This window comes from Mus pahari, chromosome 5 (genome assembly GCF_900095145.1).
Source record: "Mus pahari chromosome 5, PAHARI_EIJ_v1.1, whole genome shotgun sequence".
Classification (NCBI taxonomy): Eukaryota; Metazoa; Chordata; class Mammalia; order Rodentia; family Muridae; genus Mus; species Mus pahari.
The window spans coordinates 164,354,410-164,380,164 of record NC_034594.1 but is presented as its reverse complement, the minus strand read 5'-3'; the positions used below and the strand labels follow the sequence as shown (position 1 = coordinate 164,380,164).

The 25,755-nt window shown below is 47.0% G+C and overlaps 1 protein-coding gene across 2 annotated transcripts in view; it reads left to right on the top strand.

The window, feature by feature from the left end:
* The window catches only part of Hhat (hedgehog acyltransferase), a 256,294-nt gene extending 231,135 nt beyond the window's left edge, over nt 1-25,159 (top strand). The window contains exon 12 of one of the 2 annotated variants that reach the window (XM_021198909.1): nt 23,969-25,159. In XM_021198909.1, the coding sequence (XP_021054568.1) occupies nt 23,969-24,060 (92 nt within the window). In that variant the 3' untranslated portion in view covers nt 24,061-25,159. The remainder of the gene's footprint in view (nt 1-23,968) is intronic. The other variant, XM_029538880.1, reaches the window with a different exon arrangement.
* Nucleotides 25,160-25,755: the final 596 nt, after the last annotated feature.

The following is a 25,755-nucleotide window of genomic DNA, read 5'->3' as shown; positions in this document are numbered from 1 at the left end:
CTTGTACCCTACAAGTACCCATTTCTTCAGACTGGAAGAGCTGACATAGGCAATACTCTGTTTGACTATTCTGGGTCTCAATCTAGCACACCCAGGGATTGTTGGAGAAGACCTAGACCATAGACCTAGGCAGGAAAATAATCTAGACCAGTTCATCTCAATGATCAGCACCCAGGTTTAGACACATATCATTTAATATCAAAATTTTGCTCATCAATTTACTGGATTTTTATAGGTTGAGAAAGGGACACTTTGGGAAGTGAGGTGATCAGGCATGGGTGGGATATGCAGAAGGCATTGCAGCAAATGCCTGACTCCAGAGAGAAGCAGGAGGTGGTAAAGTGCCCCTCAGTCTGTGCCCACCTCAAGACACTATAGAAATCCAACACTCTCCATACTTGTGGGACAAGCACTTCATTGACTGAGCCATTTCCTCAGCCCCTGAGCATTTTTTGTCTAGATTTTGTGTAACAGTTTTTGTGGTGTTATGTATTATTTCTTTCTATGCTGTAGCTCTAATATAGTTACTTTTCTATTGCTGTGATAAGACACTATGAACAAAGCAACTCACAGAAAAAATTTATTTGAGTTTACTGTCCTGGAGGGTTGAGTCTGTCATGGCACTGGGTGGATGGGTTGCAGGCAGGCAGGCTGCAGGTGGTGGGCATAGCAGCCAGAGCAGGAAGGTGAGAGCTCACTTCTCCCACTGCATCAAGCAGAGAGCACTAACTGAAAGCAGAGGACCCTGTTTACCCTCAAAGCCGGCTGCCAGCCCCTGGACCATGACGTTCTTCCCCATAATCATCCCCAGCCACCAACAGGGAACCGAGACAAATGTCCAAGATTATAGGGGACATTTGTCATCTCCTCATCCAAACTAGCACAGTAGCCTCTTCCTCCCACCCCACTGTAATGATGTTTGATGATGACAGCGTTTTCTCACTCTGTCGAGTCTCATTTATGAATTATTTCCGTTGCTGTTGGCACTTTCTGTGCACTGCGTAGGAAGCCTGCCCATGGTCACAGAGATCTCTCTGTTTCAGTTTTAGAAACTTTACTTTGCCTTTTTTTGTTTGTTTGTTTTTGTTGTTTTTACTTTGGTCTCAAAATTGTTTGGGATTAATTTCATAGACTATTATGAGGTTAAGATGGAAATTTGGAGGAGGGTCATCTTGGACATCAGATTTACCCAGAACCTTCCTTGAAAAAAGCCATTCTCTCTGCAGATGTGCAGTTCCAGTGTTGGGTCAATACTGTTCCTAGTGAGGTTGTATAATTCTGTCACAGCCAAGCCAGGATGACTGTCTTCCCTCTTTAGCGTTGTCAAGCTTATTCTTGAGCATTCACACACACTGTCTTATCAACAACAACTTCTTCAAAAAACAAGTTTTAGTTTTTGAAATTGCATCAAATAGATGTAAATTTTTATAGCATTTGGTTTATCCTTGATTTATTTAGAAAAATAAAACACAAAACTACTAGTCAGTGGTAATTTTGATTAGTTATAAGGAAAATTATTTATATTCATGGAGAAGTAACTAGGTGTTGTATTCTGACATGTTCTGGAGTGTTCCACTCATGTGGAAAGTGACTCATATCTTCCAGTGGAAGTTGGTGATGCAGAAGTTAGTGGAAGATCACAGGTTTTATGTGAGCTGCCTGCAGACAGTGGCTTTCATGGGACACCTCATTAGCACCACTGTTTATTCTAACAGGCGGCTTTGGAGGAAAAGGGAGTACTTTTATTTATCTTAATGGACAGACTCTAAATGTAACAAAGCTGATGGCTGAAGCATCTAGAGACCATGTACAGCCATTCAGAGGTGTTCAGGGAGGTAGAAAATGATGTACCCATGTGTGCTACTCTGAAAACCTAACCTAGAAGGAGTGTTTTCCCTGATCACAAATTTGTTCCGAGCCTGCTTTCTTTTCCCAGTGCAATTAGCCCATGACACATGAAGGTTTACTGAGCTCTATTTGTAGCTTTTATTCTATAAGGGTCTTGAGACTACTTGTATCAATTTAGGAATTCTATGAAATCATTATCAGGGATTATGAAATCATCAATTTGTCTATATAAAAGTACATCTTCATATTGATTCTGAAGAAAATTTGTCCAATAGGGTGGGCTGATGTCCAGGAATCATTAGGTCATATAATAGTGACAGGGAAGGCATGTCAGTAACAATAAGCAATCCTGGGATGAAGTCTCTTGTGGACCCTGCATTTTAGAGCAAACCCATTGTACTGGATAGCTTTGTGTCAACTTGACACAGCTGGAGTTATCACAGAGAAAGGAGCTTCAGTTGGGGAAGTGCCTCCATGAGATCCAGCTGTAAGGCATTTTCTCAATTAGTGATCAAGTGGGGAGGGCCCCTTGTGGGTGGTGCCATCTCTGGGCTGGCAGTCTTGGGTTCTATAAGAGAGTGGACTGAGCAAGCCAGTGGAGGCAAGCCAGTAAAGAACATCCTGCCATGGCCTCTGCATCAGCTCCTGCTTTCTGACCTGTTTGAGTTCCAGTCCTGCATCCTTGGGTGATCTACAGCAGTATGGAAATGTAAGCGGAATAAACCCTTTCCTCCCCAACTTNCTTCTTGGTCATGATGTTTGTGCAGGAATAGAAACCCTGACTAATACAGAAATTGGGCAAGCCAGGAAAGAACATCCCTCCATGGCTTCTGCATCAGCTCCTGCTTTCTGACCTGCTTGAGTTCCAGTCCTGACTTCCTTTGGTGATAAACAGCAATGTGGAAAATGTAAGCTGAATAAACCCTTTCCTCCCCAACTTTCTTCTTGGTCATGATGTTTGTGCAGGAATAGAAACCCTGACTAAGACACCCATCACAGCCGTGCAAAATGGTGGGCCATCTCTAAAATACTCACTTGCCATAGCCTTTCTTAGATGGCTTCTGACAGCTCAGGCCCCATTTCAAGAGGTCTGCACTCTTCAATGTATTCTCAGATCATAATTTATGATTTTAAAAAAATAGCCTCATGTGATGTTTGCATGAGAATGGTCCCCATAGGTTTCATTTATTTGAATGCTTGGTTCTCAGGTGGTGGAACCATCTGGGAAGGATTAGGATGAATGGTGGGGTTGAACGTATACTGCCTTTTGTGGTCCCTGCCACCATCAGGCTGTGCTCCCCTGCTGAGATCTGTTTCCTCCTTCAAGTCCATTCTCCTTTCACCTGGGACTTGGATGTGGCTGAACCTTGGCCTTTTTACCCAGTCCTTCTGATGCTGGCCTGGGTCCCTCCACTATGGTGCAGGCATGCCTTTGGACATGCTGGGCTCCTTAGGCAGCTTGCTATACTCTGGAGTTCCCCTCACTCTCTCCAGCTCACAGGGCCTCTTTATTTCAGTTGCTATGGCCAGAAAGACAGGATTCTTGTCTGAGAGTCTGTCCATCTTGCTGTGCCTTGATTGGTATCTGTTTTCTAGACATCAAAATGGGAAGGCAGAAAAAAAAATCACTGATAACTCTCCTCTAAGCTTGGGTCTTCCCAAACCTGTTGACTTTACTTTCTGTTACCCAGGTGCTTGTTTGAGAATTTGGTTTCAGTGTTGTAGGGTTCAGATCACCTTCTTTTATAATAAATGTGACATGGTACATAAATGTATCCATGTGCTAGAATACTCATCACTGTATCTCAGCAGAATCAGAATTTTTCACTTATTTTTAATTATGCTTGATACTGCATGTGAGTGGGTGCATACGTGTGTGTGTGTGTGTGTGTGTATATATATATATATATATATATATATATATATATATATGCATGCATGTGGTGTGTGTGTATGTGTGAGTATGAGTGTAGGTACATGTGTCTGTGTGCACATGTACATGTATGTGTATTAGAGACCAGAGGTCAACCTTGGGTATCATTCTTAGGAGCTGTTGAGTTATGTTTTGAGACAGTTGCTCATTGGCCTGAAGTTCTCCAGTCTAGGTTGAGTGGTCAGTAGTTCTGGGATACACCTATCTCTACCTCACTAGTATTGTGGTTACAGACGCAAACCACAATGCCTTAGTTTCATGTGTGCTCTCAGAATGGAACTCAGGTTCTCATACGTTCACAGTGAGACTGGGTGTCATAGGTAGTGTTTCTACTACTGCGATGAAACACTTTGACAAAAGCAAGCTGGGGAGGAAAGGATTTATTTGGCTTACACTTCCACATAGTAGTTCATCTTTGAAGGAATCAGAACAGGAATTCAGGCAGGACAGGAACCTGGAGGTAGGAACTGATGCAGAGGCCATGCGGGGTGCTGCTTTCTGCCTTGCTCCCTATGGCTTGCTCAGCCTGCTTTCTTATAGAACCCAGGACCACATGCCCAGGGATGACACCATACATAGAGGGCTATCAATCACTAATTATGAAAATGCCTTATGGGTCTGCCTACAACCCAGTCTTATAGAGGCACATTCTTAATGTGCCTCTTAGATGACTTGTGTCAAGTTGACATAAAACTATTCAGAGCACTGGGTCATGTCACCAGACTCCAAATATGTTTGGTTATTAGTACAAGAGTATTTGTTGACTGAGGAGCTGAACTTTAAAACCACTTTGCAATACATCTTGATACATATATATATATGTTATAACTAAACACAAAAGCCCCCCACTTGCTCCCTGGCCTGGCCTCTGGCTTTGGTGGGATCAGTTCACCATATCCTATCCTCTCAAGCAGCTCCTTCACGGTGTGACCAGCCTTCACCCTCTTTGGTCTGATCAACAGGTTCTAACACAACCCTGAGCTCTGCGTTGGTAGCTAAGACAAAATCCCCAAGAAAAGAAGACAGTGAATTCTTTTTTTTTTTTTTTTTGCCTTTATGGAAAGTAATATCACTTATAAGTAAAAACTGTATTTCTCTTGAAAATATGTCACATCATATTGAGGAACATTTTAAAGTAACAGAAAAGGAAGAAAAATGACCTGTGATCTCAGAGCCCAGAGAGATAATCACTTCCCAACTGCTCTTTGCTGGCATGTTTTGCAGAAAAGCATCTTTATCTTCAATTTGCAAAATTTCTGTAATATTAACTGTAGAGTGTAAAAATGATTATGAGCCCAAACTCTAAATGAAATGTCCTGTTGAATATTTAAAATAATGTCAAATAATTTAATAACAAACTGGTCATATCTACACATTTTCAGTTTGCTCATTATATCTAAAACAAAAAATGTAATATCCCATGTATTCCAATTTGAGGTAAAATTACGTACTCCTCCCTTCTCACCACACACACACACACACACACACACACACACACACACACACACACCAAGGGACTAAAATAACGGGTGATTTCTTCTTAGCTTTGTAAGACTGTCAAGATAGAATTGGGCAATTAAGATGTAGACAGCCACACCAATGGCTGCAAGGCCACCACTAGAACATTAGGAAGTCTGCTGTCCTTCTCACGCTTTCCAGCGTAGGTGGTGTCTGTCCACCTTTGGTGTCAGCCTTCCAAGCCTGCTAGGGCTGTCCGTCTGTCCTTCATGCCAGCCTTGGTGATAGCTGTCTGTCTTTGGTGTCAGCCTTTTAACCCTGCTAGGACTGTCCATCTGTCCTTCATGCCAGCCTTAGTGATAGCTGTCCATCCATCTTTGGTGTCTTTAGCCTGCAGCTGCATCTCTTCTGAGCTCTCTAATCATAAGGCATTCTTTCTGACTTCCTGTCCTGAGTCTCTTTTTTCTTTTTACAAGGCTGTCTTCTTGGCTTTGATAATTCTTCTAATGGGAAATGACTCCTATTAGCCTGAGGAAGCACTGTCCCCTCCCCACTCCCCCTGTCATATTCTGAGGAAGGGAGCCATAGACTCGCCCCTTTCTCTGAGGCAGGGTGCCATAGACCCGCCCCTTCCTGTCCACTGAGGCCATTTTCTTCTACTCTGGGAGTTGATCAATATCTATGTGCTGCTTATCTTATAGGCATCCTTGCACAGAGCTGTGACCAGTGAGTTTAAACCCTATGGCAGTTGAAAGAGCAATTTTCATGAGTCCTGTTGCGTTTTCTTCTTGACTGACAGCTTCCAAGCTCCAGCCTTCCTTCCTGTGTCTCACCTCTGGGCAGGTGACTCAAAAAAAGTTTGCTCTCCTAATCTTCCTCTCCCTTACAATCCTATTCCACCCCTGTGCTTGTGCTTTTGGGAAGTTCCAGCCATGAAAATGTAGCTGTCAGCTTGCAGCCCCAGTGTAGATAAAGTCTACTCAGGACAACCTCTGCTCAAGTGCCCCGCCTGTGGCTCCCCACAAAGCCTTATTGTGAGGGAAGGTGGCTTGGGGCAGCTTCTCAAGATGTTTGTTTCTAGGAGATGGCTTAACACCTTTCTCAGCATCAGAGCTACTTTGCAACCACAGATTAAAACTGTTAAAGTCAGCTAGGTGCAGCTTTTGGACCCTCCTGTGAGCATGCAGCCACCACATGCTTCCTGCAGGGGAATTGAAGCCTTACATGCATTACCTAGGCCTTCCTCCCTCTGTCCCAGCAGCCTTTGCTTCTCTCCTATCTGCCATCAGTCAGCTCTAGACTCAGTAGTCATTGGCTGAGATCTTAAACCTTGCTCTCAATATAGAGTTTGCTCAGTCAGTTACATTTGTTTGTTAATCTCTAGACCCCAAATCTACCCTCACTCAGTATCAAAACTGACTGATTTTGTAGTTCAGTACATGTATTTCCAGCATCTCTACAGAGAAATTAGTAACCATGTGTATTGTATGCATGATAATACACAGTGTAAGATTAATTCAAAAATTGCACGGAGGCATGAACATGCATTATGCAAAATGTGAACACAGGTTATACTAGGCACTAGGCACATTTGAGTTAACATGACTACATGTAGGATTTGAAAGAAATGTAGTATTCAATTCAAGTGACACCAGGATGGAGTCTTTGGGAAAAAAAAACACAACAAACCAGTTCATTCTAAGTGTAATGATCTTACAATTTATTCAGACTCAGACATTCAGAACAGTTTAATTTCATGTTAAGTAGCCCAATTGGTGTATATGAAAACAGCTTTGTATAATTTGAAACCTTGGAATCGGCCCAACTGTATAATAGTGGCCTCTACGAATGCTGAAGAGGGAATAAAGGAACAAATACAGTTTAGTGTATAGTGGCTGTGTGTTCAACCCTGGTGTGTAGGTGTACATGGTTATATGCAGTTTGGAATCTTGTCTGAATTCTTACAAACATATCCTTTTCTCCTTGAGACTAAGCTCAGAAATAGGGAATTTATCAGGAATCCTGACATAAAATCACCTCAAAACAAGGCCTAGCTCTGTAGAACCCTAGAAAGACGTGTTGTAACCCTGGCAGCCCAGAGGCTGAGATAGGATGACTGCAAGTTCATCTCTGGAAGCATGTGTAACCCTGGTGATGCAGAAGTTGAGAAAGGAGGACTAAAGGTTCACAGACAGCCTGAGCTATGCAATGAGATCTGGTCTCAAAGTCGCTACTGTCCTGGATGTAGCTTGGTGGCAGGCAGAGTGCTTGTGTGTCACCTGCAAAGCTCTGGGTTCCATCCCAGCATCCGAGAATGGAGTGTGTGTCAGGGACAGGAGATTGTAAGCTGGACAGGCCTAGAGGCCTGAGTGGGTCAGGCTGAGGTAGCTCTAGTTGCATGGTTAGGATCACAATGAGTACAGTCAGTAGACAGAAAATACTCTAAACAGATGTCACTGTGGCCAAGATAGAGTGGATTTTAAAGTCAAGGAAACCAACAAATGTCTCAGAGAACCAATGTCCAGAGCTTACAAAAGACTCAGGAAACCAGAGCTTAGAGGCACCCCAGGGCTCTCTTTATTGTCTGGAATGGGAGTGGGAGACCAGAAACTGGCTTCATCCATGGAAATGAGGAATGCTGTGTCTTCTTCCAGGCGGCTCAGCTTAGAGCAGTGGTTCTCAACCTGTGGGTCGAGACCCCTTTGGCAACCTTCTGTCTCCAAAAAATATTTACATTATGATTCATAACAGTATCAAAATTGCAGTTATGAAGTAGCAAAGAAGATAATTTTATGATTGGAGGTCGCCACAACACGAGGAGCTGTATTAAAGGATAGCAGCATTAGGAAGGTTGAGAACCACTGCCCTAGTAGCAGCTTTGCTTAAGGCAGGCTTGGTAAGCTTCCATAAAAGAGTTGAAATATCTGTGCATTCCAGAGTTCAATAGAAAAGAGCAATGTAGTGTGTAGCAAAATATGCTTCTTGTCTTTATTGAAAGGACAACTATAGAGCCAGGGAGATGGCTCAGTGGTAAGAGTGCTTACTGAGTAAATGTGAATTTAGGTACCATGTAAAAGCCAGGAATGGCCACAGAGCTATAATCACAGTGCTGGGGTTATGGACGTGAGTGAGGGAAGCAAAAAGAGGGGGAGGGGATTGCTCTGGACAACCAGCCTAGCTGAGAAGTGACAAGCTTCAGGTACAACAAGACATCCTCTAGAATGAAGGGCTTATTTGCAGCTTATGGTTTCAGAGGGATAAGAATCCATCACCATCAGAGCAGAGAGCATGGCTGCAGGCAGGCATGTGCTGGGGCAGCAGCTGAGAGCTCACATCTTGATCCACAACCAAGAAGTAGTGAGGTCAGGGTTTAGGGTTAGGGTTACGGTTAGGGTTAGGGTTTAGGGTTAGGGCTAGGGTTAGGGTTAGGGTTAGGGTTAGGGTTAGGGTTAGGTGTTAGGGTTAGGTTAGGGTTCAGGATTCAGGGTTAGGGTTTCGTGTTAATGTTATGGTTAGGGTTAGGGTTATGGTGCCAGTCTTTAAAAAGCACAAAGCCCATTCCCAGTGACACACCTACTCCAGCAAGGCCACACTTTCTAATCCTTCCCAAACAGCCTCCAACTAGGGATCAGATATTCAAGTGCCCAAGACCTATTGTGGTCACCTTATTCCAACCATCACTAAATGGGATACACAATGTTCTCCTCTGGCATCCATATGTCTGCAAATGGGGTATGTGTATACACACACACACACACACACACACACACACACACACACACACACAGATACACACAGCAAATGTAATGTAATACTGGGGTATTTGGCTTTTGGCTTTGGAATTTAGCAACTATAAACACCCTTAAGGGGTTTTAGATACAACTCAAGATTTTATCAGAACACTTGGAAGTTCTTGAGTAGAAGATAATTCTTCTTGTTCCAGAGTAGCTGGATATTCCTAAGTAGTTCCCTCTTGAAATAGTATGAAAGGCTCCCTTTCTCCATTAAATTGTCCAGGAGTGGCCTCATACATGGTGTTTTCCTACCCCAAGCCAATCCAGATAATCCCCCAGAGACCTGTCTCCTAAATGACTCTAGATTCTGCCAAGTTGACAATTGATAATAACTATTATAGATGGTCTATTTATGGAGGTCTACTCTGTGAAAACATGCTGGGTATAGTAAGCAGAAGAGGTTTAATACAGGAAAATGCATGAGAACTAGAAAGAGAGAAGTCTGGGGGAGAAAAGGTACTTGGTGACCCAAACTCTAACTATAGTGAAGAGTGCTGGCCCTAGGGCTGGTTGCAAGGCACGGGGAGCTGAGAGAAGAGGTCCTCAGGGCTGATCCTCATTCCTCTGAGAAAGGCCTCATGCTTATGCTTCTTACCTGCGAAGGCTGAGACCCCCAGAAGAGAGTGTGGCTGAGCCCAGAGCTCCTTCTGCATTCCGGACTCACAGTTTGCAACAGGAAATCCATTCCTCCCTTTCCTCCTCCCAGTGGTCCTTGATCAGAGTGAAGCAGCACAACAGCAGATGGCCAGGACCATCTGCACAGGCACGTGGGAAGCTAGGTGTCAGAGTCAATTGAGAGGGCCCTTCAGCTTGCTATTGCTGACCCCTAGGCTGGGGCTTGATTGGTCGTTAATAGAAACCCAGAGCAGGGAGCAGGGGAGCTGGAGATGGGAGGTCCCTACCACCTGATACTGGACCCAGAGGTGTGATAGAGGCTAACATAGCTCTGCCTCACCCATTATAGCCACAGACTGGCTCTGAATCAAAAGAGGACCTGGTATGCAGAGTAAGGGGAATGACTGGAGGAACTCCATACGGGTCTCTGGGGCAGAGCTTTGCCAGCCCTTCAGTCAGTATGAAGTGGTGTATCAGTGGCAGGGTGGATGGTTGGGAGAGAGGAGGAGAGGTGAGAGAGGTGGCAGGGAGACAGGAGGGAAGGGACAGTGAGGAGGGGGGAAGAGAAGAGAGCAAGTATACTCCTTTTCTTAGCTGGCCAGCCTGATGTAGCATGACCACAGCAGCATACAGCCTTTCCTACCCAGCTCATGTGACATTCCCCCCCCCACCTGAGTCCATGATGCTGTGTTTCATTCCCTTCCTTCTAACAAATCATTAGAAGCAGCAGAGACCCCGGCTGCTCTGGAGGACAGATGTGGTGCTGGCCATGTGCTTGACACACAGTCCAGCTGTGCCCAGGCACCATAAGTAGCCATTTCTGACAGTTAGAGAGCCCTAGGCATGCCTTGTGGGTGGTGCACCCTCTGGCTCAGTGCCTTGGCCTTAGTCTCCTGGGGTGGACAGCTGCAGAACACCCTTCAGAGAAAACATAATGATAACTTCACACCCAAAATTCTATAAAGAAAAAGTTTCAGACTAGAAAAACTTAAGGACAGGAACAGGAAGTTCCCAGGAGAAGGCACTTAAGCAAATGAAGAGATATCCAACTGTAGTGTTTCTTCCCCACCACACTGATGCTGGTGGTGACCCAGTGGGACTCTCACAGCCTGAGCGGGGCTCTGCTGCTGAGCCACACCCCTTGGCCCTTCAACTTCACTCTCAGCTGAAGGTTGGCCAGGTGCTGCTGCCTCAGGTTGGCAAATGTCCCCTTCCTGCTCCTGGTAAGGGCTTAAAGTGATAAAACTTCCAGAGCAGGAAGCTGGCAGGAGCTATTCAAGGTAATGCAGAAATTCCACTTCTGGGTCATTCAGATGTGAGTTCACATGCGTGGAGTGAAACATGAGGGAGGACATTCATGGTTGGCAGCCTTGCTTGTCATAGCAAAGGGACAGAAATGAAGGACCGACTGACTGCCAGAGACTACCACAGTGCACAGGGCACATCCATTAGGAGAAATGTTCCCAGCCATTAGGAAGCAGCGTGCGTGTCTGTTAGTTTTCTGCTGCTGTGATGTCACACCCTGATGAAAGCACGCGAATGAAGAAAGGACTACTGTGGCTTATGGTCCCAGGGGGGCAGAGTCCACCGTGGCGGAGGAAGGCGTGGCAGCAGGAGCAGGAAGCTGGCCGGTCGTGTTCTCATCCATACACAGGAAGCACGGAAATACATCAGGAAATGGGATGAGGCTATAGACCTTCAAAGTATACCCCCACTGTCACCCTTCCTCCAGCAAGGCTCTGCTCCTAATGGTTCCCCAGCCTCTCCAAACAGTGCTACTCACTGGGGACCAAGTGTTCAGATCCATGGCACTGTGGGGAGCAATTCTCATTCAGACCACCATCATGTACATTTATGAAAATTGCCAAGATGCAGAACCACTAAAAAAGAAAGAAAGAAAGGACATTGTGGTATTTGTATTCAAACCCAGCATTTATTTCAGAATATATTTTCAGTGTTTCAGTGGAGACTCCCCTGGAGACCATTAGCCCAGGAAGGAATGGAGAATCGGGGGAGCTAGAAGGACCAGGCCTCCTGTTTCCTGGGTCCCGTATACTCTGCTGCTTTATCAGTCAGGACATTGGACCTGAGGACCTGTCGCCCTGAGGATGGAGAGCTGCTTCTGTCCACCTCTCCATATCGTGTCAGGCTTCTCTGCCTGTGGCCAGCTGGCTCTGGTATGGATGCTCAGAAGAACAGCAGTCGACGGGAAGGTGCGTGTGGCAGCCACAGCCCTCTCAGTGTTTGCCCTGCGGAGGGCCCTAGCAGATCCAAAGTCCAGCTCACCAGTTAGAACTGCCAGAGGATCCTGGGAGTGGGAAGCACGCACACATCCCAGCTGGAGTCCAGTACCCAGTAATGCAGACCTGCCCTTGGGACCATTAGACGGAGCATGAGCCGATAGGGAATACACTGTTCTTTAGAGCAAGGCCTGTTCGCTGCATAAACATCTTTTTGGGTCATTTGAGAGTTGAGAGAGGCATGAGTCACCCCATACGTCATCACTATTCCAAACTCTTCACTAAGACTCTGCCTCCCTTCTCACGTGTCACTGCTTGCTGGAGAGCCACCTTCTGTCTGATACAGGACTCCTGTGCCGCCTGATTGGCAGGAGACATTTGTTTGTAACTGGACTTGTTTTGTGCTTCCCTGGGGAGGAAAGATGGATGAATTTTGAGGGGTTACATGGTCCCTGCTGCTTGCCCACGCCTCAGTACAGACTCTTGTGGTACTCACCTTCCTATTGAGAGGTATCTACATGGCCTGAAAGCTGAATGATAAGTATCAGCATGCTCACCTTTTGCTGGGGGGCTAAGAGGCCACCTGTAACCCACCTCCACCCATTGGCCCCAGTTCTGCCTTCTTGAGTGACTTAGAATGAGTCTGATCCCCTTTCCCAGTGACCTTGTGGCCTTTTTTTCCATTTGGGACATTGGCTTGTCACACACCTACATGGAGGGTCCTTCCAGACCTGCAAGGGGTGTGCCTGTGACAGCGTCTCTTGGTCAGCACACCTCAGGACTATCTGCCTGAATGGAGTCTATTTCTATGCCTTTTCTTACCCCTCCCAGGCCCCATTTCCCAGGATGACAGTACCTTGGCTTCTGTCCAGCCCCAGTGGCTGTGTTCACTTCATGATCCCAAATGGGTCTGTGATCTGAGACTCTTACAGAAGTGGGTCCCTGGGGAAGGGCTCCAATGAAAACTCTGTGACTGTCAGCAGAACCCTTGGTCTCTTGGGTGCATGGCTTTGATAGGAGAATCCTGCAGGGTCCTTTCATCTTCACTAGACAATGAAATAACTCCCTGGGGAGTTCTGATGTATTTGGGGGAGGGAGAGGGGGCCTGGGGCCTGGCCTGTTCCCGACTGCCTCCCCAAACCCATGCCTAGTGTCAGCACTCCGGAGCATGAACAGCTGCAGCCCTTTGGCCAGTGAGAAGACAGGCTGAGGACAGTGTCCCTGCTGTCACATTCCCTGAGCCTGAGCACTGCCTTTACCTCTGCTTCTCCTTCCCCTGCGCTCCAGGAGCTTGAGCTGAGCTATTCCCAAATAGTATTGGTAGACACTGAACTCACATTTCTCTGAGCTGATCTGGGAACATTCTGGGACTCAAGGCAGCTTTGTTTCCAATCTGCACTGAGATCAATCCTTGGCTCGGCACCCTCCAAGGAAACCCACAGCCAGCCCGCCGCTGGCCACACTGGGAGTGGGCAGGAGAGGGCAATGTAGGTGCTGCCGAGACCGCACCATTCCTGGAATAAAAACGGTGGCTGCTGGAAGGGAGAGTTCTCCTCTGTGCACCTGAGCTTTCAGCTCTGTCCTGTTCCTTAGCATACCTGTGAGCAAGGCAGACACCTGAAGAGGCAGCAAGTGGGCTGCTGATGCGGCATCCTTGACAGAAGGAGGGAACATGGCCTTCCTTGCCCCAGTGGCTGCCTCAGTTTCCAGTCCACTGTGGTGCTGAGAGCTCCAGGAAGCAGCTGCTGCTGGTGGTGGTGGTGCTGCAGCTGCTGCAGGGAGCATGCCGTTCTGTTTGTTCCAGAATTCAAGTCAAGTTATTTGAAATCTTTAATCTCACAGCTGTGCTAGGCACGGACCATATCAGATGCACCCGCCCCCTTCAGATGTGAACGTGGCTCTGATGGCCCTTTCCTTCCTCTCAGGATGCCTCTGGAGGATGCACTGACAGATGTGGGAATGGAGTGGTAGACATCTCTTCCCTGCCATCTTGAGTATCTGTGTTTATTCATGATCAGCACATACCAGTTTCCTTTCTCCCAGGCAACAGCCAGGAGCACAGATGGTACCTAGACCATGAGTGTTTCTGTCCACTGACTACATCCCATGATCTGGGCTCCGGGGCCGAGTGGACGTATGAGCCAGCCGACTCTGGCTCAGATCCTTTGTACTGTTAGTTACCTGGAGTAGGAACTTGCAGCTTTGTAAGTGAGAACGGTTGTGTCTGTGTCTCTGCAGCCTCATTGTTCATTCACTGACATGGATGTCCTGGGAAGGAAGAAGGCTGTTCTTCCTCATCCCTTGGAGAAATGCTGTGTCTGTTCGCTGTGTGTGTGTGTGTGTGTGTGTGTGTGTGTGTGTGTGTGCTACACACCAATGCCAGGTGCCTTCCTTTTGAGACAGGAGTTTACTGATAATAGCAAAGCTGGCCAGCAAGCCCCAGGGACCCTATTTCCTGCCTTCCTCGTGCTGGGGTCACAGACAAAGGCCACCTGGGGCTATCACTCAAGCCCTCATCCTTGCAAACCACATTTTACCACTTAACCAACTCCTTACCTTAGCTCTCATATATGGGTTCCTTCTGAAAATTCAATTGCTGTGATCAACCTCGGTCCCAAGATATAATAAATGAAGAATTCTAGAAATAATTTATAGGTCTCTGAGATCCAAGAGGAAGCATTGTATAGTCTTGTCCTATCCCACTCTGTGTATAAATCACCTCTCTGGCCTGTGTGTCTACACTGTGTTAGTGTCACTGCCCCAGTGACCCAGTGACCCAGATATACATAAGCAAGTGGTCACTCTCCATTGGCCAACAACAACCTCTTGTTGTTCTTCCCTATGTCATTCCCCTCCTTCATCTTATCAGGTAAGCCTTGATCGTCTCCCACTATGACAAGGTGAAGAATGACTAGCGTATCGGGATACTAACAGAGAGGAGTCACAGTCACCAGATGTACTGCTGTATGTTGTTAACATTGTTTCAGTTTGCTATTGGTTGTTCATCTCTGACTGCATTTGACTTATAGTTGAACTGTGCTGTAGCCATGTGTGTAGAAGAAAGCCGGCTGCCTCAAGCATCCACTAGGGTCTTGACAGGTTTGCCTGTGGGTAAGGTGGCCCTGAACAGATGTGGATGAACAGATAAAGCACCGTCAGCATGTGGCCTTCTGTGTCAGGAGGCAGCTTTCCATAGCTCATTTGCTAAATAGGCAATGCCCACCTTGTTGCATCGCTTGATTATGAATTAACAATGAACCACCATCTTTGAAGCTGTATGAATAGCTCAAGAGAGGGAGGGGAAACATCTGGGAAGGCCAGTGCCTGGGCAGCCTTTGGCCACAGTGGCTGGAGTAGCAAAAAGTGCTGGGGACAGTTTCTCGGGGAGCAGACGTCTCACCCTGTTGGCCTTGGAGAGAGAAGATGTGTTTGTTGGCTCCTCCTGCTTTCCTGTCAGAATAAGGATAAGCAGCTCCGGCGGCGTGTTCTCCTCGCTTCCTCTGTGTCAGATGAAGTCATTCAACTTTACGGTAGTGAGTGCTTTGGGAAGCATCTGCTGCTTACGCTGGGAGCTGGGACAGGATGAGCAATCCGCAGAGGCTGGCTTCATCAGCCTGGGAAATTGACTGTGAACAAGGTGATTTATATAGGCCACTGTGGGTGCTGTTTCAAACTGGCACACAGCACCTAGCAAGAGACTCCTCCTTAGGGTGGCAGGATGCTCCCTAAGGAGTCCTCAGCACCCTGCTCTGTCTCCCAGCTGAAGCCCCTGGTGAGTTTCAGGCCATAACAGGAGTCAAAGGACTGTGACCTTGACAGCCCTGTTAGAGGGCCATCTGAGCATCTGGAATGATCCCTTCTTCCCCACAGACAGAATCCAGTACTAATGGAGGAGCAGGACACAGGGGTATTTATCACAGTCTCTCTGTCCCCTTTGTAGTGCTGTAAAGACCTCAGACCTAGGGGTGCTCAAGAGAATTAGTGACAATGGACTATGCAAGTACAAGGTGCTTTTGTTTTTTGATCATTCTGTGATCTCCCACCAATGAGCTTGGGCACCCAGTCAGGGACTAGTATGGGATTTAAAGGAGGTGAAGCTAGGCTGGGAGGTGAGGATAGGCTGGGAGGCAGGGCTGCTTGTAGTCTGTGGTCTGCCTTACCCTGAAACAAGTAGTGTGTCTCAGCCCTGCAGCCAGGTACACTTTGAAGCTGCTCTGCAAGTCGGGTCAGATGGTAGTTAAACTTCGGAGGAAGGATTGGCCTTCTTTGATCCTTGGTCTTCATGTGGCTAAGGGTCAGGGTGCACACCTCATTGCTGAGACAGGCTGTGAGACTAGACAGAGCTGCAGACAGTTGGAGCATAAGGAATGCCTGTCTGGAGTCTACTGATGGACACCTATGGCAGAAGCCCTTCCCTCATCATCCTGAGGAGTCTCTGGAACAATTATGGCCCCTACACTCACAACATCCACAACCCCAGGGATCATGTTAAAAAACTCAGTCTCAGGTCTGAACCTTGCCTCCTTGGAAGCTACGGGGTGGGGCCCTGCTGTCTAACTCTAAACACGGTTCCTTGGGGACATGAATGTAGCCTCCCTACACAAGAACCATTTGTGTGTGTGTGTGTGTGTGTGTGTGTGTGTGTGTGTGTGTGTGTTTTGTTTTTGTTTTTCTCATGAGAGGATGGGTCTAAAGCCTGGGTTCTGGCCTAACACTCTTCTTAGAACCCTAAGGTAAGAAGAATGGGTTCCTCAGAACCTTTATCTGTGTCCCTGATTGTTTGGAATGGGCCCAGCAATTCATGGGCATCGATGCCTGGACAGCTTTGTGAGTTTCATGTGCCTGTCCCTGGATTAGTAGCCAGCCCTCTGCTGGGAAAAGGCTCGTGCCCCACAACTTATTAAAGATCTAAATTTAGCCTGGGAGGGAGGAAGGGACTTGGGCTCAAGACCATTTGATGAATGGCTCCTGGGATCTGGCTGCAGCTACTGGAGTAAATAGGATTTAAATGAAGCACCTCACCATTTCCCCCGCATCGGATCTGAACATCGTTAAACACAAGTGCTACTGGGAGCTGCACATCCAATGAAAGCAGCTATGCAAAGAGGCATTTGAATAATTAACAGCACGATGACATTAAACCTCTTGGGAGGTGTGCAGAGAGAGCCTAGGCAGGAGACCTGTGTTTCTCAGATCCCGAGAAAGACACGCCTTCTGACCTGGGAGCTGTAAAGATGCCACTTTACTAGTTGGTGGGTGTGCCAGTCTTTAACACTGGTGTAGCCTCCCATGTCCTTGCTCAGTTGGCTCTCAGAGTTCTGCCTGGGGCTGGCCTCAGTGAGAGAGAAACTGCTCTTTGATCCTCAGACACACTGACCCCCAAGAAGCACCTCTTCTTGTCATCTCCTGGAATCACCTCTTTATTCATTCTTCCTGTTGGACAAACATAACTGAGCCAACTGGTTGACAGAGGATGACTGGATCAGCCCTCACTCTGACCTTAACCAGTGCGGGCTGGGACCTCTGTACCCCAAGCAGAGGAATGTGCATTGGAAGGCAAGCCTTGTTTCCTTTGCACCTAATGGCTCTTTTCCTTTCTCAAAATGGCTTTGAGGCTCATGGTGACTTTGCTTCATGGGACTAGAACAGAGGCCTATCAGCTATAGAAACCATTGAGTCCATCTGTGAGGGTCCTAGGTGTTCCTCAACCCTCAGGAGAACTGTCCACCAGCAGATGGTCATTGAGCACTGGGGAGCTGGAGGGCCAGTGGAAAGCAGGCTTGGGGACCTCTGACTGGAACACTCACCTGGGTGCATGAAGAGAAGAAGCTAAGGCATTTTAATTGCAGGTAACAGTGAATAATAGATTAAAAGGAGAGAAGGACTTCCTGAGAGTGTGATCTTGGTAAGCTGAGCAGAGCCATCACATACTAAAGCTTCACACACACGGGCAGACATGGTGCCCAGAGGCTGGACCATGTTCCTGCAGATCATGTTCACCAGGTGACCACCAGACATTTATCTTCTAGAAACAGTAAACGGTAGGATGTGGCTTTTGACAGAGCAAGGTAGCAGCTGGACTGCTGCAGCGTGGATAACGCAGTGAGCCTTTGGTGGTGTGATTGACAGCCCCTGCACCACCCAGCAACTCAGCTAACCCTATCCATCAGGAGTGCATTGATTTCTCCAGGGGATGCTCATTTGTGCTGACTCAGCTGCTTCAGCATGTCCTCTGCCAAATCCATCAGCAGGGGGAAGAAAGAGTGTCTGAGAGGCTCCCCCCAACCCCAGCCATGGAGGAAGGGAGGCTCCAGGAGCCCAGAACTGTGTACTGACACACTTAGAAGAACCCTCCCTGGGAGGATGCAAGACTAAAGACTCAACATCATCTAACAACCAAATTGTGCTTTCCTGCATGCTTTGTTTGAGCCCCTGGCGTTTCTGTAGCCTATGTGCGGTTTGTGTCTGTGATGTGTAGGTCTGTGTGCGTGAGTGACCAGCCTGCGACTTGCATGTCTGATTGGAGCCTCTGAGGTTTTTTGTTCCAGCGTCATTGCAAACTGTTAATCATCAAGAGCATCATCCGTGCATACAGTTTGATGGATGTTTGCCAGCTGTGTAAACGTTAGACACCAGTCTATGAAATTGCAAAATGTTTACCTGATGTGAAGGTGCACACGTATGAGCCAGCGCTCAGGAGGCTGAGGCAAGAAGGTCACGAGTTTGAGCCTAGCCTGAGCTATACAGCTAAGACCTTATCTCAGAAGAGAGAAGAAAGGAGAGGGAGAGGGGCAGGGGGTGGGTGAGGAAATTAGAGAAACTGCCTCCTCATCCCAGGAGACTCTTTCTTCTTATTTATTTATTTATTTATTTATTTATTTATTTATTTATTCACTCACTTTACATCCCAGTATCAGAACCCCTCTCCTCCCAGAAACCACCTCATCCACAACCTCCCTCATTCCTCCCTCCCCTTCTCTTTTGAGAAGGAGCCCCCCCCCCAGCTATCACTCCCCAGAATTACCCCCTGCCAACACATCAGGTCCCTGCAGGACTAGGGACATCCTTTCCTACTGAGGCCAACCCAGCAGCCAATGGAAAGAGATGCAGATACCCACAGCCAAACATTGCATGGAGCTCTGGGAGTCTTATGGAAGAGTTGGAGAAAAGATTGAAGAGGACAGGGACTCTACAGAAAGACCAACAGATCAACTAACCTAGATCTGTGGGGGCTCCCAGAGACTGAATCGCCATGCGTAGAGTAAGCATGGGCTGGACCTGGGCTCCCTGTACATATGTAGCTCGGTCCCCAAGAACAGGAGCGGGGCTGTCCCTGAATCTGTTGCCTGCCTGCCTATGGACCCCGTTCCCCTCAGTAGGCAGCTCTGGCCTCAGTGGGAGGTATGCCCTGGGAGACTCTGTACCTGGGCTCCTCCACCCTCACTCCCAGTAACCACGGATTGTTGCCATTATAAACTGGCTTGCAATTTTTATAAATGGATTAATTTACTATATATTACTTTTCTCAAGGGCTTCAGCCTCATTCTTTATTGTGGTAAATTGTATATAACTTAAATATGGCTTCAGCTATTTTTAAAGATAGTTCAGGGACATTAAGAACATTTGCATTTTATGTAGCTGTCACTACTCTCCAATCTCTGGAGCTTTCTTTGTCTCACAAAACTGAAACTTTGTCTCCATTAAGTACTTCCTATTCCTCTCTCCTCTCAGCCCCTGCTAATGCTTGCACCTAATTCTTTCTAAGAATCTGGCCAATGTGGGGCCTCGAGTAAGCGGGATCACATATGTGTTCCTTTGTGTCTGATTTTGTACATGATGTGACGTCTTCACAGTCCATGGAGGCTGTTGCTACGGATGTCAGAATTTGTGTTCTCTCTAGTATCTGTGTACATATCTGGTATCTGTGTACATATCTGATATCTGTGCACATATCACACTGTGTACCTGCTGACCTGCCAGCTTGGGTCCCTTGGACCTTTGTGAATATACTGACTCTGTGCATGCAAATATCTCTTGTAGGTTCTGCTTTGGAGTCTTCAGTCACCTATGAGTCTATGTTTGGTTTGATATCTGGAGGCATATCCATGATGGGTGCCATAGCAAGAGCACCATTCCACCTTGCATGTTGTATGGGAGGTACATCCGTGTATGCGATGTGCACGCGTGATCTGCCTGTGTGTGGAGGCCAGAGGAGGAGTCAGTTTTGGTTTTCTTTTTTTATATATTTATTTTATGTGTTGATGTTTTGCCTGAAAGTATTTCTGTGTACCACATGTGCCCCTGGTATCTACAGAGGCCAGAGAGAGCACTGGGTTCTATGGAGCTGGAGGCACAGATGGTTGTGAGCTGCCATGAGGGTGCTGGGAATTGAACTCAGGTCCTCTTAAAGAACAGTTGGCACTGTTAACTGCTGAGTCACCACTCAAGCCTGACTGTCTTCCTCAAACCTTGTCTTCTTTTGACACGGTTCTCTCACAGCTCTGGCAGCGAGCCTGGGGCATGCATGCCATAATTCTCTATTTTCACAACAGTTGTAGGGATCAAACTCAGGTCCTCATGCCCATAAGGCAGGGACATTAACGACCAAGCACTCTCCCCAGCCCCGTGACATTAGTGTTTCATTAGACCCTCCCCTCTCTCTGATTCTTTTTCCCTTTCCGAAGGGACTCCTTCTTTGGCTTCTCAAGAAGCGTCTTGATAACAGCTAATTGCTGTCATATCTCAGCCTGTTCCATCTTTTCAGACCATTAAAACTGCTCAGAGAACAGCTTAGCCATGATAACCTCAAGTATATTCTCTGCCTGGTTTTCCATAGCTGTCTACCTCCTGTTGGCTGTAGTCACTGCACAGCTCCCCATATCCTGTGTAACTACCTTAACTGTATTAACGGTATTAATACCACATATTCCAACTACACTAATCATCACAAGTGACTCTGCTGTCCCCTCTCTTAGCATGAGTTAACTTCACCCGTCTGCCAGGTCTGCCCTGTTAAATGTTTCCACAGCCTTATAATCTAGCCACAGCATTTACATTTGCCAGTGATTATCTGTTTAAACTTATCACTTGCTTAGGTAGTAAGGTCAAACTGTCAAAAGACTAGAAGTTTCTACAGTCTTGAATCTGTCAAGATGGGAAGGGGCAGAGGGAGACTAGCATCTTATCACAGGACAGACCCCTTCAGCTCCATCTTCTAATGACTGACAAGCCTGTGTGACTAAACATCACAGCAGTCCTCAGAGTACTGCCATTCTCAGAGGAGGAGGAGGAGGAGGAGGAGGAGGAGGAGGTAGTATATATAGTAAGAGCCGGGGGATCCTTAGAACCCATCTTCCCATGATGGAGGACCCTTCCCTCTTACAGGTAAAGATTTCCCAGAGGTGGCTTTGGACAAACAGAATCCTCAGTCACAGCTGTTCTAGGCCCAGCTTTGTATAAGTGAAACTTACCTACATGCCCACGTCTGCAGGTGGCCTCTGGGCTCTATGTTGACCAAACACCCACTGATGCCTCACCCCAAACACAGCTGAAGTTCAGGGGTACTTCCTGTGTCTGAAGTACCGTCTTTCCATCCTACTGTGAACATGCTGACGGTGCCTTGAAACTGTCTCAACCAGAGCGCAGAATGCTGCAGGTGTCCAGGTTCACAGAGCCCTCCTGCAGCCTCAGAAAACTACCAAACCTTCCTGAACTGTACCTCCTGTCCTCTGACATGCACGTGTCCCTGGAACCTCTCTGGGTATGTCATGCATTGGAAGTACGGCCATTTCAGTTGTAGCTAGCAAAGGCAGTTTGCAAGGCAAACATCTAGACAGAGCATCAGTGACTCGTGTACAGGTAAGAAGAAACGAGGACACAGAAACAAGAGCAGGCAGCCACACGAAGTCAGAGGCAAGATTAGAATGGTGTAGCTGTGAGCCACAGGGAAGCCAGGAAGCTGGAGGAGCCAAGGAATAAGACCCCCCCTGGAACCTCCAAAGGGAGCGTGACACTGCCAACACCTCCATTTCAGAATTATGGCCTGCAAAACTATCACAGAGTATATCTCAGTTGTTTTAATTTATTAAAGTTGTAGGCATTGGTTTTAGTCACCATATGGGACTCTCACATTAGCAGACAGGAGTGGACTGTCACTCTGATGCCATGTGGAAGCCTGTCTACAGGAAGGTTGGGAAGAATTTCAGGGTTCAATGGTGTCATTCTGATGTCACTCTGGTCTTTCGGGAGATGCATTCCATGGTCTTTACCCCCTTGCAACACCCCCCCCCCCATCACCACTGCCTTTTCTCTAGTACCAACCACATTCCTGTCACCACGTAGGGCTTTGGATCACTCCACCTGCATTTGTAAGTGCAATAGTTAGGCTGTTTGTGCAACACCCATCTAACATTTGAGATCCGTGACTTTGTCAGGGCTGGGATGGCAGAGTCATCAGGGCCTGAACTTGAGCCTGGCACAGTGACACAGAGAACTCATAATAGTACAAATGGCAGCCGATGGTCATTAGAACTCTTTTCCACCCGTACTTCTGCCTCCTCGCACACAGCCCTCCACAGCACCTGTGTCACACGAGCTCTCTCCTCGCACACAGCCCTCCACAGCACCTGAGTTACATGTCCCCTTTGGTGGCCTGAGCTACTCTTACCTGTACCTGTCCTTTCCATCTGGCAAACTTTTGCTCATCCCATGTGCTCCAGTTTAAATGGGCTTTGTACACTCTGCATGCTGTTATCTAGTGCATAGGATAAAGACTGTAGTAAGCCCTACTGTGTGTGCCTGTCTTATCTGAGGTGGCCTGGGAGCACCTCTAACACAGGACTGAATCTGTGGAGTTTGGCTTCTGATATTCTACAGTACCTCCAATTCTCTAATGTTCCCAAGAAAGTCTGGCACTAACATCGATCAGATAGCATTAGATGTGTGTGCTATAGAAGGAGCTGCTTAAAGCACTAGAGATTTGAATTTAGATATTTATTTTCTTTTATGTGTATGTGTCTGCATATATGGATGTGCACTGTGTGTGCCTGGTACCAGAGGCCAGAAGAAAATGGGAGTTACAAACAGTTGTAAGATGTGTGCCATGTGGGATCTTGGAACTGAACCTATGTCCTCTGCAAGAGCACTTAATAGCTGAACCATCTCTCCAATCCCAAACTTTGACAATTAGTTCTCTTTCACAAGATATATTTGTTTATTCAGTGTGTGTGTGTGTGTGTGTGTGTGTGTGTGTGTGTGTGCACATGTGTGTATGAACATGTGTGCATGCATGTGTGGGTACTTGTACATGTACATGTGTGCATTTGTGTGTGCATGTGTATATGTGTGCCTGAGTATATGTGTATATGTGTGCATGTGTGTATGCATGTATACATGTGTATATGTTCCTGGGTGTGTACATATGTATATGTACATATGTGTAATATGTGTGTTCCTGAGTGTATGTACATGTATGTGTACATGTGCAAGTATGCAAGCATGCCTGAGTGTATGTGTACCTGAGTGTAGGTATGTGTACAACATGCAGCAGTGCTGTTGAGGCCAGAATAGGGCATTAAATTCTTGGACCTGGAGTTACAGGGAGTCACCATGTAAGTGCTAGGAACTGAACGCTGGACTTCTGCAAAAGCAGCAGCATTCTGACTGCTGAGCCATTTCTCCAGCCCTATATTTTGAGTTTTGAAATCTAATATCTAATCTGGGATCCTCCTTTTGATGTGCTAAAACGTGCCACTGTGTTCTCTGTGACCATGGTCTGCATGTGGAGACTGATTCTGGTACCCACAAGCTTATCTTCTCTCTGGTTATTTGCTTTAATCTCCAAAGGACAGGTTCTTTAAAGGCATGCCCTGTTTCTAAGTGAATTTGCTTTTGTAGTAATATAACCATCACTTCACAGTGCCCCTGGTGAGAACACAGGAACCCACCTGCTGGGTTCAGACAAAGTTGGCTTTCTGGAGGTCTATGTTTCTGTTGCCCTTTTCTTGGGGGACAATTTGCCCATGAGGGAGGGCGCACCCAGGTATTCTAACCATTCTTCCTCTCTGTCTCTCTTCACACAGGGTGGCCATGGGTGACTCTGTCTGTCCTGGGATTCCTGTACTGCTATTCACACGTGGGCATTGCCTGGGCTCAGACATACACAGTTCTTTAACTGTGTATGGCTGCTGGTGGGCCAGCTCAGCCTCCAAGGGACATGGCATTTCATCCTGACCTCTCACTCTGAGACCATCCTCAAACCACCTTCCACTCCAGGACAGCCCCTGAGGGACCACCCTCCACTCCAAGACAGCCCCTGAGGGACCACCTTCCACTCCAGGACAGTCCATGAGGGACCACCTTCCACTCCAGGGCAATCCCTAAAAGACCACCCTCCACTTCAGAGCAATCTCTAAGAGACCACCCTCCACTCCAGGACAGTCCCTGAAGGACTACCTTCCACTCATCTTCTGGTGAAGACACTTCATTCTAAGACTGGCAGCTTCATCAATCACAGTAAATATACAACTCAAACGTCTAGCTTTGGAGCCTCAAAGATTTGTTTACGTGCCCTCCCCCACCCCTAGAAGCTTCCTGATGCATAAGGTACAGTCCAGAGCAGTCTAGGGTTTTTCCTGTCTATACTTGTGATATTTGTTCTAGAACCTCCCATGAACCTGTTTGGGTTTTTCTTCTCTACCAAAGATTAGGTGTGGCAGATGTGTGTTTTGATATGGAAGTCCTGGTTAGGGCTAGGCTTGCCATCCTTGGGGTGTCTTTCTGAGAAATTCTGGGGTACTTTGATGACCTCTTTCTATGTGCTGCCCTGGGGGCTCTGGACTAACCTTCACATAAATGGTCCTTAGAAGGGGATCAACAGAACCATATTTCACATTTCAAGTGACCCAGCTGGAGTGGATGATGTGTAGCTGGGGCTTTACAAAGAGTTCTATAACTTGAACTTTATTGGAGAGTCCACACATGGCTGCTGCTTTTTGAGACCTGTAGCCATGGAGGAGTGTGGTGGTTCCTTTCACAGCTGTTCTGCACGGAAGTGGAGTTTAAAAGCCAGAGAATAAGATGTGCACACACAGATGGTGTTGTGCAAGGCCTCTGGGGAGAGTGACATCCCAAGGTCCTATGTCTTTTACTCAGTGTGTTTTAAGGCCTTATTGTCATTTAAAAAAACAAACAAACCTGTTTTTGCTACATAGATAATTTTGATTTTTTTCTAGGCTTATTTTAGATATTTTTAAATAAAAATTTTGAGATCTAAACACATGTGTCTTGATACTTCATCCCTCTAGATAGCTGCTGACAAGTGTCACTGTGGTTCTGTTTGGCTCTGGGTTCATGTGGGAGGAGGGGAAGGAAGAAGCTTTAAGTTCTGAAGCTCTGTGTGTGGAATTTGGAGCGAATGCTTAACGCTCCAGCTATATGAATTGTGACCCTATAACAGTCAAGGGAAAGATCAGCTGGGCTTTGTGCTGTCTCATTTTCTAAGTGTCCTGAATTGTCCCTAGGAATGTCAGCTCAATGGAACATGTGCCCTTGCAAGGCACACCCTGCCATCAGGGGAATCCCCTTTCTTCCTAGCTGCCATGCTTGCAAGAAAGATGCTGATGGTCTGGGATGGGCACACTGTGCTCCCTGAACAAAGTACAAACCAGAAGGAGGCAGGAAAGCTGGGCAGTAGCAAACTCAGCAGCTGGCTGAGGAAGACGAGTCAGGGAGACACAGGGAAGGCAGATGTGGGGTGCTGGGAAGTTCTAAGGATGTGGGGGCAACCGCTGGAATGGGTGCCATCTCTTAGACCAACGGAGTAAGTATTTGTGGTCAGCCAGAGGGACTCTGACTGAAGCCTTCAAGT